A 16,506-nucleotide genomic window follows, 5' to 3' on the forward strand; every position below is an offset into this window, starting at 1 on the left:
ATTCATTTGGACAACTTTAAAGGCGATATATATATATATATATATATATATATATATTTTTTTGTACCCTCAGATTCCAGATTTTCAAATAGTTGTATCTCAGTCAAATATTGTCCGATCATAACCAACCATACATCAGTGGAAAGATTATTTATTCAGCTTTCATGTGATGTATAAATCTCAATTTTGAAAAATCTACACTATGAAGACTGGTTTCGTGGTCCAGGGTCACATTTGATCTGTTTATCAGTGATGTTTAAAAATGGGTGCATAAAAAAAAAAATCAACGGTCTGTCTGTAGTAGAATGAACTTATGTAGCATCATATAATATTTGCTTGCTTCTAAATGTGTCTCAAAGAAAACTATGAGGTGTCCTTGACAGATTTGATTTCACAAACCTCACAGATGATAGCAGATTCAGTAGCTAGTCTGACCGGAGAAGTGCCCCTAACAGCCTTGGTACCTTTTGTTTTCATGATTTCATTATTTTTATTACAGTTGGGCCAATCTGAGTCTGTTTCAGGAATAGCATCTTCTTTTCTATTAAACTTTCTATCAACCAATATTAACTGATATGTCCAATCTAGAACAGTGCTATTTTAGAATTACTGATTTTTATTTTAAATTTAAAGTTGTATTTTGGTTGTGTTTTTGTCCCTTGTATGTATTTATTTTATTTTTTGGAACTAATTTTTATTGTGTTTTTGACTACTATGTACTTTCATATAAATTAATAATTTGATACAATGCACTCTTGTGTACCTACATGTTTTTACATGCACTTATTTTGAAGAATACATTTCTGTATTTACATCTGTAATTAATTTCTATAGTAGTAGATAAAGTGGTAAAAGACACTTTCAGTACATATCGTTAAACTGCATAAAAATAAAACTAACTGCTTAAATAAGCAAAAAAAAATTCATTAACATTTATTTAAGTTCAAGTAACAATGCATATATAATGTTTTTTTTTGTAACCCTGATATTCCAGAATAATTTTATGAACTCACTGTCAGCAATGTTCACACAAGAGAAAGAAAAAAAACCTGAATGCTGAGGTTTTGGAAAAAGCCTCCGGCTACAGGAAAATAATTTGTGAATAATCATAAAGTGGTTTCCATGAAGCTGTGCGTGTGTGTTTTCAGTGTGTTTTCACCATCACTTGAGTCACATTGAGGATACACCTGTGCTATTAATGACAATAGCCCATTTCCTGTTTGATAGGAAACGCCCTCTCAGTTTCAAACGCTTCTGCATGGCGTGGCTTCACAGCCTCTTTTCAAGAACTGTGGGAAATATTGCATTTGTGTTTTCAGATGGAATTGGCTCTCTTGACAGTGATGAAAATCCGAGTTACTGCATTAGTTTGTCTGAGAAATGATTGATCTTCACGACCATGTGTACAGTGCAGTTGTTAAACCTGATGATGTGTGTGTGTGTGTGTGTGTGTGAGCAGGTTGTAGTTGACACGGCTCAGATCGAGAATAAGGAAGCTTACGCCCCTCAGATCTCTCTTGAAGGATCTAAAGTTGTGATCCAGGTTCCTTCTACATGGTGAGTCCCCGTATTCAGCAGTATTTATGGTAATTATAGTAGTTAACTGAATCTCGTTAGATCCTCATCCTCTCTGGCCACAAGTTACTAGAGTTCAAGATTTGCCACTTATTCAAAGTAGAGATGACTAATGATGTGTGTGAATAAAATAAAGCATCATACTCCTAATGAAGATATTAACCCCAGTGAATCTGGGTCGATTTGAGTCCGTTTCAGGAAAATCTTTTCAATGAAATATTAAACTGAAAGAAGTTATATAAATGCTAGATTGTTGTGAGGAAAAAAAAACATTATTGCATATAATTTTTTTTTTTGTATTTAATTAGTTTTATCTATTTTCTCTGCTCATACGTTTACAGTGGCGACAGGCTTTCTTGGTGAAATCAAATCAAATAAGACAGTAAAATAAAATGGATGACTAACTGTACTTTTTGTCTTGCAGGTGTCTGAAGGAGGATCCAGCGACGATGTCTCTGCTGCAGCGCAGTCTGGACCCCGAGAAGACCCTGGGCTTGGTGGACGTGCTTTACACGGCTGTGTTTGACCTCCAGCGCTGGAAGGAGCGCAAGTCAGTGTCAAAACTTCATTCCTTAATACACTCAGTGAAAGGAGACCAGAACTGGACACTTTCTGTTAAATCTAGACTGTTAGTCGTAGACTGGGTTATTGTAGTTAGCTAAAAGTAAATACATAAATATTTTACTTGCAATAAAATAAACCTCAACTGAAATAAAACAAGGTGTGTGTGTATATATATATATATAGTTTAGCAAGATGCAAAGTCAACCTTTCTCATTTACCTTTAGTTTAACTTGATATGCTGTAATAAGTAAAATTAAGTGAAAAAAAACTAAAAAAAAAAAACTAAATAGACATAAAAAAATGAAACAAAAAAACAATAAAAAAAATTAAATATTTTCAGAAAGACAAATCTTATATACAGGTATGTACTTGTAATTTATTATAATTATTATTATTAATCTTTTTTCCCCCACAAAATCCTTGCAAGATTTAATCTAGAAAACACAATTTGTATTAATTTAATACACACACACATACACACACACGTGTATATATATATATATATATATATAAGTATATATGTAAACAAATATAAATTATAAAAATTCAACAAAATAATTTAAAACTTAACGTAAAATTTAAATGTAAAATATAAAAATAAAAATTATTCAGGGGTCTCCCTGATTAAGGATTTTCATAGTCGAATCGGAATTTTCAACTCTTGCTGATATTCGACTGATAGCCGAATCATATGTTTGGGGGCGGGGCAAAATACATTGAGTCAAGTCAGACATCTGACAGTCATAATTACTGATGTTAACACACAGGGAAAATGTGTAACAAATGCCTCGCAGATACAAACAGGGTAAATACTGTTTTTATGTTTTGATTAAAAGATAGTTAACACTAAACATCAATGAAACCCTAACAATTCACAATTTGTACAATAATGCTCTCATCTAAAGCCTATATGACAGTAGTTATATTAATGTTCTGCATTTCTGTTTTGAGCTGCGCGCGCTGAAGATGACCAGTAGAGTGAGCATTTGATAGCAAGTTTTTAATCAATGGGATTAAACTCATAATTTCGTAAAGAATGTGCTTCGTTATTTATACAACATAACGCTAATATTAGGAATTATAGGTTATTTGCAGAAAGGGCCTGAATGCACATGAACATATCTGCAGGGCGCTGAATGTGAAATCCTTTTGTTGACGCGTTCTTCACGAAACAATGTGCAGAAACACTGCAGCTAAACTCTAAAAATTTACAGCGTTTTAGTATAATGGTGTTCTCATTATAATGGTATGTGTGTGACAGTCCCAGTCATAGTTATTAATATTCTGCATTGTAGTTTGACCTGCCGCCAAGATGCTCCTCTGTCGGTCACGGATTATGGAAAGTGAAACATAAATCTATAGGGGTGGTTGGATTTATTCTAACACTTTAAAATATTAATTTTATGTATGTATGTATATTAACTTATTGGGAGAAAACTGCAAATTCTATGTGAAATCAGACATTTGAACACTCACATATAGACAGAAAGGCACAATCATAACAGCCCGCAAATATTAGACTGTGAGATTGGTAGTCGAATCAGGCTCCTCGAATCGAAGCATGGAATCGTCAACTATTTGGGGTCACCCCTATAACTATTTCTAATTTCTAATTCAAATTCTAATAGCACCTCCATGATATTAAAATAACAGATTGATGATGTTATTGCTGGCTGGTGTTTCTGTGTTTCAGGGAACAGACTTTGCCCACCATTCAGATCCAGCTACAACGAGACACGACTGATTACGGTGGCCCTGTCGATCTCCCTCCGGGGAACAGCACCAAATCCTCCAGCGGCCTCCCCAAAACCATCTCCAAACTCACCTCACGCTTCACCAAGAAAGCCTCGTCAAATTCCAGCGCAGGCGGCAGCTACTCCATCCCCAGCACCCCGTCACGTAGCAGCGGCAGCTCGGACGATCGATCCAGCCGCCCGCACAGCCTCCTGCAGATGAGCAGCATGCCCTGCACACCTGACCCCAGCCACGCGCAGATCGCCAACGGAGCGTCCGCAGACGAGCAGGGCATGAACCTGCCCACCGACCAGGAGATGCAAGACGTCATCGACTTCCTATCGGGGTTTAACATGGGGAAATCCCAGCAGGCGTCTCCGCTGGTGAAGAGGAGGAACTCAGTGGCGTCTACGAATGCGGCCGACTTGAAGCCGCCCAGCGGAGCGGCTCAGCTCACCTCACAGTCTCAAGTGTCTCAAATGTTGGCGCAGACCTTGCAGCAACAAACGCAGCAACAGCAGCTTCCTTCAACGCCTAAACAGCAGCAAACGCAGCCGCAGTCGCAGCCGACCTCACAGACTCTGCCGTTCTACCAGCATCTCTTGCAGCCGATTGGTCAGCCGCAGCAAACATCACCCGTTTCCCCGCAGCTCTCTTCCCAGCAGCCTCCGCAGCCAAGAGTCCCCAGCAAGTGGCCCCAGGGTCCTTTAGGAGGCCTCTCGCCCATCGGGCCCTTGACGCAGTGGCCCACCCCGGGCCTGCCTGACCTCAGCTCTGACCTCTACAGTCTGGGGCTGGTCAGCACATACATGGACAGCATGATGTCTGAGATGCTTGGCCACAAGCCCCCGCAGGGACCCCGGAACAACACCTGGCCCAACCGAGACCAAAGTGACCAGAGTCTGTTCGGGGTGTTGGGAGACTCCATGCCCTTTGACCCTGCAGGTGAGCAGAGAGTTCGGATTATTTTACATCTAAGCCATTACAATTGTGCAGAAAGTGCAGAGAGTAATGTTATGCATTTGCCGCCTTCTCCTGCACTGTCGTTACCAAGCAACGGGGTAAACATTTGCTGGCTTGATGACGCAAGCGAACCGCGGTCTGCGTACGTGTGTGTGTGTGTGTTTAATTGGACTCCATTATGTGTTTCTGCTGTGCTGGACAGTTTAAACAAAGAGCACCTCTCTCTCTCTCTGTCAGTGGGCTCGGATCCAGAGTTTGCGCGTTATGTTGCCGGGGTCAATCAGGCCATGCAGCAGAAACGGCAGGCGCAGCATGTTCGCCGGCCCAGCAACACCCGCATTAACTGGCCACACCCAGACGAGCAGCACAGGGGCTGGACACACCCAGAGTACTACAGCGAGGGGTGAGACGCTCCGACCAATCACAGCACAGCATCTCATCAATGTTTCATTTCAGTTTCCATTTTCTTACTTGGTTAAGTCCAGTAGAGCTGCACTTGAAGTCAAACATGCAACTTGGAAACTCCTACAGCTCTGATTTCTGATGCATTTTATTTTTAAGTACAAAATACAGTCTGAATTTTTCTGCACTACATGCTAAAATCCATTTATCGGGATCTTTTCTGTCGCACAACAAACACTAGTATTGACCAGCATCATTTATCTCCTGCAATTTGGATGCTAGGAAATGTGTTCATTGACAATCAAACATCTACAAGTCAAATGTTAGTGTTGCAATTTTGCTTATGGAAAAGTCTAACTCTCCTCGTACTCTGCTGCTTTTGCAGTCATACACTTCGGTTTTGGAATAGTTATGCTTTTGAACACCAAGGATGCATTTATTTGATCAAAAATAAAGTAAAAAAAAAAATCTGTATTAATTTAAAATAGTATACAAATTTAAGATCCAAGTTTAATTCAATTAAAATTCAGATTTGCTGCTCAATAAACATTTCTGATTATCAATGCTGAAAAAATGCTGATTAGTATTTTTGTGCCAAGACATTTATTATGCTACAAAAGATTACTGTTACATATAAATGCTGTTTTTTAACGGTTTATCAAACAATCCTGTAAAATAAAATGCATCACAGTTTCCACAGAAATATTGTGCAGCACCACTGTTTTCAACATTGATAATAATCAGAAATGTTTCTTGAGCAGCAAATCATTATATTTTCATGATTTCTGAAGATCATGTGACACTGAAGACTGGAGGAATGATGCTGAAAATTCAGCTAAGCATCACAGAAATACAATTTAAATTGTAATAATATTTCAAAGTTTTTTACTGTATTTTTGATCAAATAAATGCTGCCTTTGTGAACAGGAGAGACATATAAAAAAAAAACTGTAATTCCAAACTTTTGAACCATAGTGTAAATATTGCATTTAATAGTTCTATGTGTTGATATCGATGTTTGTTTTCGAGCAGGGAGGCGGTCAACAGCGGCTGGTCAGCCAATCAGGGGGATTCGGCCAGCTCGAGTGACGAGGCGTCCTCAGCCAATGGGGACAGTCTGTTCTCCATGTTCTCCGGGCCTGACCTGGTGGCGGCTGTTAAACAAAGACGGTAAGAGTTTCATTTGTTCATCAGACACTTCTATCCAAAACATTTTGTCAAGACGGTGTGTTTGAGATGAGTGTGTCCCTCATGTTGAGTGTTTTTTAGGAAACACAGCTGTGGCGAACAGGAAGTGTGCACTCTGCCCTCTCCTCCTCTCCACCACACCAGTGACGACAGTAACCAGGTACTAATGACTCAATAAACACACACACACACACACACACGTATATATATCATCATTATAAGAGGTGGAGTTTCAGTGAATGTTTTCCTGCAACAAACTGTAACAAAAATGCTGTCAAATTAACTTGAGACAACAGTGTAGCATCTTTTAGAAAACATTCTGCATTGAGTTCTGCGTTAAAGTTCAGATCTTGAAGAACTTGAAGAGTTTGAGCCAGTTATTCAACTCTTGCTGCACGAGTTGATTGTCTTTCTGCAAAAATAAAATAAACAACCTTGTGGTCATTGTTGTGGAGCACCATGCATTTCAAATTTGTAATAATGTACTGTATTTGTAACTTAGCCCATTAAACACAATTTCTGATTATTAACTAAACAATTTTCTGATGTCGCATTAAATTCAATGTTAGATGCCAGGAAATTACATTAAATAGAGAGGACACTTGATTCCTGTTAATATGACAGTTATTTCAGATGTTGTTAAATGTGAAAACCCCAAGAAAACTTCATGACAGTTATGATTTAAAAAAAAAATGCCATAATATTTTAATTTAAAAGTTTTTTTTTTTTTACCTAATTTGTATAAACTAATAAACTAAACTAATTTTAGCAAAAAACAATGTCTCCTCAAAAGAAGGCACAGAAACTCTTTTTAAGAAAAATAAATGTGCCTCACATTGGGAAAATGTTTTAAGTTTATATTATGTTAACTTGTAGAGTAATGGTATAATGTGTAGCATAATACAAAAATAAGATTAATACTGCCAATATTTGTGCAATAAATATAATTGAACCTTAAGTATTTTAAAAGACTTGAATAACATCAGACCACCATGAATACACAATTACATTTATCAGAAACTAAAAACTTTTAAACTTAAGTGAAAACTTTTTAAATAGGTAAAAATGTTTTCATCTTGAGCATCAGCATTTGTCATTGATCTTTGTGCTATTATGTGTTTTTTAAATTGGTATTGTTTTGCTTTGTATGAAGTTTCAAATTGTAGAGCATGGTGCTAACAGTGCAGGGTCACAGGTTTGATTCCCAAATGTTCGATTCCTAGGACACAATGTAATGGGTTTGATTCCCAGTGTGCTAGGTCATAGGTTTGATTCCCAAATGTTTGATTCCTAGGACACAATGTCATGGGTTTGATTCCCAGTGTGCTAGGTCATAGGTTTGATTCCCAAATGTTCGATTCCTAGGACACAATGTAATGGGTTCGATTCCCAGTGTGCTAGGTCATAGGTTTGATTCCCAAATGTTCGATTCCTAGGTCACAGGGTCATGGGTTCGATTCCCAGATCATGGGTTCGATTCCCAGGACGAAAGGTCATTTCACTTAAAGGTAATTTCAATGCATACTCACATTTCACTGCTGATTATATATTCTCTAAATTATAGTGTATGTGACTAATAAAAACAACATCTTGAGAATCAAACATCTTGGGTTTGATTCCCAGTGTGCTAGGTCATAGGTTTGATTCCCATTTGTTGGATTCCTAGTATACAAGGTCATGGGTTTGATTCCCAGGTTATAGGCTTGATTCCCATATGTTAGATTTCTAGGACACAAGGTCATAGGTTTGATTCCCATATGTTCGATCCCCAGAACGAAAGTTCATGGGTTTGATTTCCAGATCATGGGTCCAGTTCCCAGGATGAAAGGTTATGGGTTTGCTTCCCAGGATGTAAGGTCATGAGTTCAATTCCCAATATGCAAGGTCAAGGATTTGATTCCTAGCTCATGGATTCGATTTCCAGGATCTAAGGTAATGGGTATGATTCCCCATATGCAAGGTTAAGGGTTTGATTATCAGGATGCAAGGTCATGGCTTTGATTCCCAGGACTTTCATTGCATTCAAGAATGTACCACTTTGGATAAAATGCATAAATGTAAATATGTCTTGTGTTCTTTGTGTTACAGGACAGCAAAACTAAAACCTGGCCTCCTAAGGCCCCCTGGCAGCACTCCTCACACACCAACACCATGCCCAATCCCAGCTCTTCCCTCTACCAGATGACCAACCCCTCTAGCCAATGGGGTGACTCCATGCAAATGCTGCAGTCTCCTGTGTGGTCAACAGCCAATGACTGCCCTCCATCCTCCGGGATGTCCCCTGGCTTCCCGTTCACACAACAACAACAACAGCAGCAGCAGGTTTCTCAGCACAAGATCCTGAGCAAAGGCTTTAAAACCTTCCCACTCAAACCCGAGCATCGACCCTCGTACCTGCACCAGTACTGAGCTGGACCTGTGCTGGGAGAGGTCACCAACCATTTTCATGTATTTTGAGTAATGCTCAGGATGTCAACCCAGTTCAGCTTTTAAATGCTTTGGGTGGGACACCACTGAGAAAGTTTATAAAGAGTTTTCGGTTATGTTGGGGAAGCGGGAGGATGTTAATTATCCAAACACGGTGTCGTAGAAACCTTGATCTTCTGGTGTGCCGTGAACCTAAATTAGACTCCAACCTTGTAAACTAGAAGTGTTTTTATAGGGAAATTTGCATTTAACATAGTGGTCAATAACATTTTTGTACACTGATGCGTGTCAAACATCACCGAACAGAACGTTACTGCCTTCCACGCTGTTCAAAAAATGCATGGTTCATGCTAACAGCAGCTAGTCGGGCCATTTAATTGGCACCCGCATCGGCACGACAGAAGCCTTCAGTCTCGCAGCGACGTTCGGCTTCGAGTTTACACGACTTTTTCAAGATGCATGGCCACCGTGCTCACTCACAGTGCACTATCGCAGCCAAATTATGAAGATTTGGACGTCCTACATAACGATACTGTGTTTAAATAGCTGTAACTGCCAAATGTCACGTGGGACGACTCAGACTGCAGCTCTCAGCTACTGTTCCATAGCTTGTAAATGACTAAAAAAATAAATAACTATAATTTACTTTTTATGAAGAGGCTTTGAGCAGGCTCGGCAGAAAAATAATAATCATAGCAGAGGTGTAATTTGAAAGAAATACACTACTTTTTCAACATCTGAGAGATTAAAAAAATATAAAAATACAAGTAAAAAGGATGTTAGTAGTAACTTTGTGCCATGTTGTTTTGAATAGCACTTGCAGATATTTTCTCTAACCAAAGTATTGTTTAGAGGGGGAAATGGTGCTTGAAATACAAAAGAAATGCCGTTTGGGAGCCGTAGTAGTGGTTCTATATAGAAAAAAAAGAGAAAAAAACTCTTTATTTAAAGCACAAACCCTTCTGTATGGTCAAACGATCAATTTTCCCATTGGCATTCTTCAAAACGACACTAACACTTCCCATAAAAATAACATGTATTCCTTTCAAATGCGATATATTTCTTGTACAAATATTATTATATTAACAGTATTAATCTTATTTTTGTATTTTCTTACACATTATACCATTCTTCTATAAGTTAGCGTAATATAGGCGTATTATTAAGTAAAACCTTATTTTCCCAAGATGTGAAGCACATTTCTTTTCTTTCCTAGAGTTTAACTGTACCTTCTTTCTACAGAGGTTACCAAATACACCATTATAAACACTAATAAATGGTTGTGGTTGGATAGGGGTGTGTTTTTTTTGGTCATTTTGAGCCCAGATTCCTGTTGGTTTCTGTGGTTTCGGGCTGCATCTGAAAAGCCCAGAATGTTAATTTTGTGACGTTTGCCGATGCCAATGTTGCCTGTATTTATGATATGACCATGTTTTCTGAAAATTAACATACTTACCATGTTTACAGAGAATCGTTTGCTGTATATAAATATATCTTTTTATAGTTATGTGCTTTGCACAATCAAAATGTAGGTTCGTTGCTTCGTCCGTGTTTTTCTCCCAAACGGTTTAGGCATTTTTTTTTTTTTTTTTTATTAAACATCTTCGATGACCTCGGACTGTAATGCTCAACATTTCTCAGCTGTGTCAACATGGTTTACTAGTGGCTTCAAAAAAAAGTTTAAAGAGTTTAAAAAATTAAAAAGAAAGAAATGACATTGCCCTGACTGAAGACATGAGGGGCGACTGCTTGGCTTATGTTGCTTATTGTTCACTAGAGCTGGCAACTGATTATTTCCAAGTGTACCAGCAATGCAAAAAATAAATATATAACATAACATCTGCTTTAATGTCATCTTTGATTCCTTTTGCATACCTTTTTAGTATTCACATTTTGTCCACATTCTCATGACTGTAATGTGTTTGGGTTAACAAAACAGTGTAAATACAATATAAAGACATACAGGTGCTTAAAAAATAGAATGTCGTTAACGCGTTGATTTATTTCAATAATTTAACTCAAATTGTGAAACTTGTGTATTAAATTCAGTGCACAAAGACTGAAGTAGTTTAATTCTGTGTTACTTTTAGTTGAGATGAGTTTGGCTCATATTTAACAAAAACCCACCAATTCACGATCTTGACAAATTAGAATATGAAGACATGCCAATCATCTAATCAACTCAAAACACCTGCAAAGATTTCCTGAGCCTTTAAGATGGTCTCTCAGTTTGGTTCACTAGGCTACATAATCATGGGGAAGACTGCTGATCTGACAGTTGTCCAGAAGACAATCATTGACACCCTTCACAAGGAGGGTGACCCACAAACATTCATTGCCAAAGAAGCTGGCTGTTCACAGAGTGCTGTATCAAACCATGTTAACAGAAAGTTGAGTGGAAGGAAAATTCATCAAGAGCCACCACACAGAAACGTGTCAAGAAATTTGGAATTTTTTATTTCTCTTGTTAAGAGGCGTCTTACCTGGGCTAAGGAGAAGAACTGGACTGTTGCCCAGTGGTCCAAAGTCCTCCTTTTCAGACGAGAGCAAGTTTTGTATTTGGAAACCAAGGTCTGGAGGAAGGGTAGAGAAGCTCATAGCCCAAGTCGCTTGAAGTCCAGTGTTACGTTTCCACAGTCTGTGTTTTTTGAAAACCAAAGTCACTGCTCCCATTTACCAAGACATTTTAGAGCACTTCATGCCTCCTTATGTTGACCAGCTTTTTGAAGATGCTGATTTCATTTTCCAGCAGGATTTGGCACCTGTCTACACTGCCAAAAACACCAAAAAAAAAAAAAAAGTTCACCAGACCTGAACCCCAGAGAGAATCTATGGGCTATTGTCAAGAGGAAGATGGGAAACGAGACCAAACAATGCAGATGAGCTGAAGGCCACTGTCAAAGAAACCTGGGCTTCCAGACCACCTCAGCAGTGCCAGAGACTGAGCACCTCCATGCCACGCCGAATTGAGTCAGTAATTCAAGCAAAAGGAGCCCCTACCAAGTATTGAGTACATGTACCGTAAATGAAAAATTTGCAGAAGGCCAACAACTCACTAAATGTTTTTTTCTTTAAATTGGTTTTATTTAGTATTCTAATTTGTTGAGATCATGAATTGGTGTTTTTTTTGTTAAATGTGAGCCAAAATCATCACAATTAAAAGAACCAAAGACTTACTTCAGTCTGTGTGCATTGAATTTATTTAATACACAAGTTTCACAGTTTGAGTGGAATTACTGAAACTTTTTCACAACATTCTAATTTGAGAAACACCTGTATATGTCTGGTAAGAAAAAAAAATATATCCTGAATGTACTGTAAGTCGCTTTGGATAAAAGCGTCTGCTAACTGCATAAATGTAAATATATGTAGATACAGATGGAATTGGATTAGAATTGACTGCAGAATGGATTTAAACATGGTAAAATGTTAAAAGGAGCTGAAAATACCCTTCTTTGAATGACTGAAAGCATCATCAAATTCAGACTAAATCACTAGTGATGAAAGACTTTTGCAGCTTATGTTAAAGTACAAGTGTTTATTGTAATGCATGTATTATACAAAGCATTGAAATAAAAACATTATGAAATTATTTGCAGAAAAACAATGTTCCCCAACGGGCATCCGGAGTGTCTTTTCTCATAGCAGAAGAGATTCTATGGTTAAAAAACAAAATTTTAATTGCAATAACTACAGTTGTAATCAAAGGGAATTTTTTTTTCCGAATTATGTTTGGTGCAACACTTGAAACAGAAATGACTTCATTCTATATTAACTCATATGAATGTACACAAACACCTGTACACTCACATTTATTATAACATTTGTGATACTCCTTCTAGCAGCAAATCTAACTGGCGGTGTCGTCTGAGGTCTGCGTCTCTGGCAGGATCTCTGTGCTGGCGTCAGCTATGGTTCCCAAATACACAATGTTGCGGTGCAGAATCTGCTGGTATCTGTGGAGACGATTGAGCACATGCTTTCATAAATGCACTAAAGCATCTGAAGAGAACAGATGGATGAAACTCACGCACTGCACACACTCTGTAGCGCGGCCTTTCTGCAGATACTCAGTGATGCATCGCACCAGCTGATCGTTCTCATCCAGCAGCTGGAAAACACAACACCAGTTAGTAGGCTAGTCACTTTTACTTCAACACTTCAAATGTTCATTCTAATTTTGTAGGTCAAGATTGTATTTTTATTTTTTTGCACCAGAGATATAATTGAGTTCTTCGTGATTATTTCAAAGCCTCTTCCACTGGCTGTTTCTACAACTGTAGCTTTAACATTTCTATATCTCATAATTGACTTAAGGCTCTTTGTCTTTAATTTGTTGAATAAGTATGGATATGTAAATATCCTTATATCCTTAAATATACAATTATGACATTATTAACACTCACTTAAAAAATATAAATAATGGAACTATAATTAAAAGTTACTATCAAACGTAATTTATTTTCGTTTAAAATTTACGATAACACAATTCTCAACACTAATTAGATTTGAAGTCTTTAAACTCTATAAATAAATACTAAGTTTATGATTTTATCTTCCACTCCGCTTGAGGATTCCCTTGTTTAGGTTTTATTTGCAATAAATTAACTTCTTGTATATCTGCACAACGTTTTTATAGAACAACTTATATTGAGTTTGAGTGTTTTCTCACTTAAAGAATAAAGATTATATACTAAATGTTGAGTTTGTGATTTGACTCATTAAATAATGATTATATTCTAAGTATACCAATTTTTTTTTTTATCAATCGCGTATTATTTTTTCAATCGATCGCGTATTTACAAACAGGCGCGACTCTGGAACTTTCGCGTTCACACTGCAGCAGATAGAAGTGGCGCGAATTAATTTTTCAAATCTCAACGGACAGCGGTTTAATCCCTTCGCCCATACCTGCGAATCGACGGGAGCGGTTCTAGTTGAAGACGTTGAAAACCTTCAGAAGACGTCTCTGTAAGTTACCGAAAACACGCCACACACCGCGCTGAGTGACGGAACTAGTCGTCCGTTGCGCTTCCGTCACTCCCGGAAACGCGAGGCTGAGAGATTGGTTATAGAATGCTTCTATTTTTCTCGTAAATAACCGAACTGTGCGCGTGCGCGCGCCGTGACCGTATTAAGGAGTGAAACGTCCACTCACTCTTTGAATTGTCTCCTGGTTAATTTGCTCTTTTCCGCGCTGCCGTTTGGGAACAAAAACAACAGACATTTTACAGACTCCGAGTTCTTAGCACCGACGCTCCGCGCTTGTGTAGCGTTAGATGAGAGAAACGGCTTCAGAAATCCCTAACCCCGAAGAACAAATTGATGAATTCCAGCATCTTATTGCGTGGTAAACAAACCGTCTCCGTCTAAACAGATCGACGCGTTTCTTCTGCTGGACGTCGACGAAGGCTTTACTGACGCGCTTCATTACTGACGCCTGCAGGCCACTTCAGCACTGACGCCTTTTCCAATCAATATGGCGATATGAAATCCAAAACATAATATGGGTTATGTATTACACAGAGCTGTGTTTCTCAATCAGCAAACCACAGCTTAGAACCGATCAGAAATATTACAGATGTTTAAAAGAACAGAATTAAAATGTTAAGATCTAGACATGTATATTTCTCAACCTGACCCCTCAGTATCTGCTTTTGAAACAGGATATTTAATTTATATATTTAAATTGCTATTATAAAATAGTTTAAGATAATAATAAATATCAAATTCAAATAAATAAAATTCAAATTCATTTATAATCTAACAAAATAAGAATGATTTAAAAAATTGTTGTTAAAATGTGGCTGAAAATGCAAACAAGAAATTAAGATAATTATAATTTATATAATTAAATTGTTTAATTATTCATTTTTTTAATGTATAAATATAAATTACACACACACACACACACATATACATATATATATACATATATATATATATATATATTAATCTGGCCACTCTGCAACTGTTTTGAAATTTCTCGAATCAGGAAATTAATTGTTGTTAATTACTTTAATATAGTGACATTCATAGGTTTTCTTTAATAATAATAAAACTGTTGTGATATTTTAGCCTATCGCTGTCATGTTTTGAGTATAGAACGAACATTAACATTTTAGTTTTCTCGTTGCATGACTTTTCTCATTTTTTTACAGAATCAAGAATTTATTTTCTTAATATACTTTTTAATATTCCCAATAGTATTAAAAAATCCTATAAATTACATTTAAAACACTTGACACTTTATACTGGATTGGATAACATGAACAACTACAGCATTATTAATGTTATTTTCAACATTTAGTAATACATTTTTTAAAGTCAAAAGTTGTGTTAAATTGAATGCACTGTGAACTTTTTTATACTATGACAAAGTTATAAGACGACCAATAAATTAAATGTTTTTAATTCTCAAAGTAAAAAGTTGAAGCTTTTATGTGAAAGATAAAATGCTCATCTATTTTTATTATCCTGTAAAACTCAAAACGAATATATATTATTAATTAGATTAACTGTGTTAAGAAATGAGACCTTATTGTAAAGTGTTACCCTTTAATTTTTTTTTTTACTTGGATCGTTGGCACATGCTACTAATTAATTATTTTTGTTTGCATACATGTTTATTGATGATAAACAAGCACACACACACACACACACAGAATATACTGAACAACTATTTATTTCTCTTGTTGAATAAAAACCTGTTTGAAACCCTGTAATACACGACACATTCTGCACATCTGTCCAGTTTAATATCTCCCACAAGGTCCGCTTCGACTTCATCGTGGCATCAGGCGTGATCTCACTCCAGTCCAAATTCAGCCACTCGTTTAGAGGTTTCCCATCATGCCCTGTTCCGAGTGATCGTTCAGACTGCGTTTCACTAGCTGCCTGCTTGTTGCAATTAGTAGTGCTTTTAAAGGGGGTGGCTTAGTTTATGCCAAATCTAAGAAACGGAGAGAAAAATAAACCCGCCGAAAAAGAGCAATTCTCCTCCAAATGTCATCCGTAATTCAGTCTTTGGATCTCTGACACACAAATTAAAAATATGAAGCACACAGAAAAGTAATGACCTCCCATCCAACAGTGCAGGAACTAGTGCTTCGGTGTCATTCAAAGGGGAGAGACGGGATCAAACTTCACATACAACAACATACAAGTGGATCAAACAGGAAACAGAACTATTCACAATAGAGGGGTTCATTGAAGCATTATGGACACTTAATTCAGGTGAAACTCGCCTCCCGTTTAGACTGAGCCTCAAATGTGACGTCGAATGTTTTTACAGAGCTACACGATGCATCAGTCCTCTCGAATCTATACTGAAATACTGCACATTGTGAGAAACCTTGCACAATTCAACCAAATCACTTTCTGGTATATGAGTTTTATGACATCAAATATAGACCGCACATCACGTGTGACTCTACACAGCCGTCGTTTGTCTTTAAAGTGCACATGAACACAATTTGGACATCCAATCTGTTTTTTAAAGGGTTTCGGGATCTTTCTTGGCATTGAACAGTGATGGGGCTCATTGTTCAGAGTTTGTGTTGAGTTTATATCAAAAAGCCCTCTTAGTTAAATTTAAATAATTGACATCAAAAGGCAAGAATAAGTGGCACTCAAATATCAAAATACATTTTA

General features: G+C 37.3%; 2 protein-coding genes across 3 annotated transcripts in view; one reads left to right on the forward strand and one right to left on the reverse strand.

The window, feature by feature from the left end:
* Window positions 1–10,690, forward strand: part of LOC132156397 (granule associated Rac and RHOG effector protein 1-like) — a 37,418-nt gene extending 26,728 nt beyond the window's left edge. For both annotated transcript variants that reach the window (XM_059565393.1, XM_059565394.1), the window contains exons 8-14: window positions 1,460–1,557; window positions 2,000–2,125; window positions 3,833–4,818; window positions 5,074–5,239; window positions 6,271–6,408; window positions 6,508–6,586; window positions 8,515–10,690. In XM_059565393.1, coding sequence (XP_059421376.1) covers window positions 1,460–1,557; window positions 2,000–2,125; window positions 3,833–4,818; window positions 5,074–5,239; window positions 6,271–6,408; window positions 6,508–6,586; window positions 8,515–8,835 — 1,914 coding nt within the window. In that variant the 3' untranslated portion in view covers window positions 8,836–10,690. The remainder of the gene's footprint in view (window positions 1–1,459; window positions 1,558–1,999; window positions 2,126–3,832; window positions 4,819–5,073; window positions 5,240–6,270; window positions 6,409–6,507; window positions 6,587–8,514) is intronic.
* Window positions 10,691–12,371: 1,681 nt separating this feature from the next.
* Window positions 12,372–14,207, reverse strand: ss18l2 (ss18, like 2). Its single transcript, XM_059564459.1, has 4 exons — window positions 14,012–14,207; window positions 12,888–12,964; window positions 12,664–12,809; window positions 12,372–12,509 (listed from the first exon to the last, which is right to left on the reverse strand). Exons 1-3 carry the CDS (start codon window positions 14,078–14,080, stop codon window positions 12,704–12,706), a joined length of 252 nt encoding a protein of 83 aa, XP_059420442.1. The 5' UTR covers window positions 14,081–14,207; the 3' UTR covers window positions 12,372–12,509; window positions 12,664–12,703.
* Window positions 14,208–16,506: the final 2,299 nt, after the last annotated feature.

Source organism: Carassius carassius, chromosome 13 (genome assembly GCF_963082965.1).
Source record: "Carassius carassius chromosome 13, fCarCar2.1, whole genome shotgun sequence".
NCBI lineage: Eukaryota > Metazoa > Chordata > Actinopteri > Cypriniformes > Cyprinidae > Carassius > Carassius carassius.

Bases quoted from the DNA above. Each gene is read 5' to 3' on its own strand.
- ss18l2 (XM_059564459.1), bottom strand. From the start codon at position 14,080: ATGTCTGTTGTTTTTGTTCCCAAACGGCAGCGCGGAAAAGAGCAAATT. The intron at 12,965-14,011 runs GTGAGTGGACGT...TGTGTTTTCCAG, and splicing joins ACCAGGAGACAATTCAAAGA to CTGCTGGATGAGAACGATCA. The intron at 12,810-12,887 runs GTGCGTGAGTTT...TCGTCTCCACAG, and splicing joins CGCGCTACAGAGTGTGTGCA to ATACCAGCAGATTCTGCACC.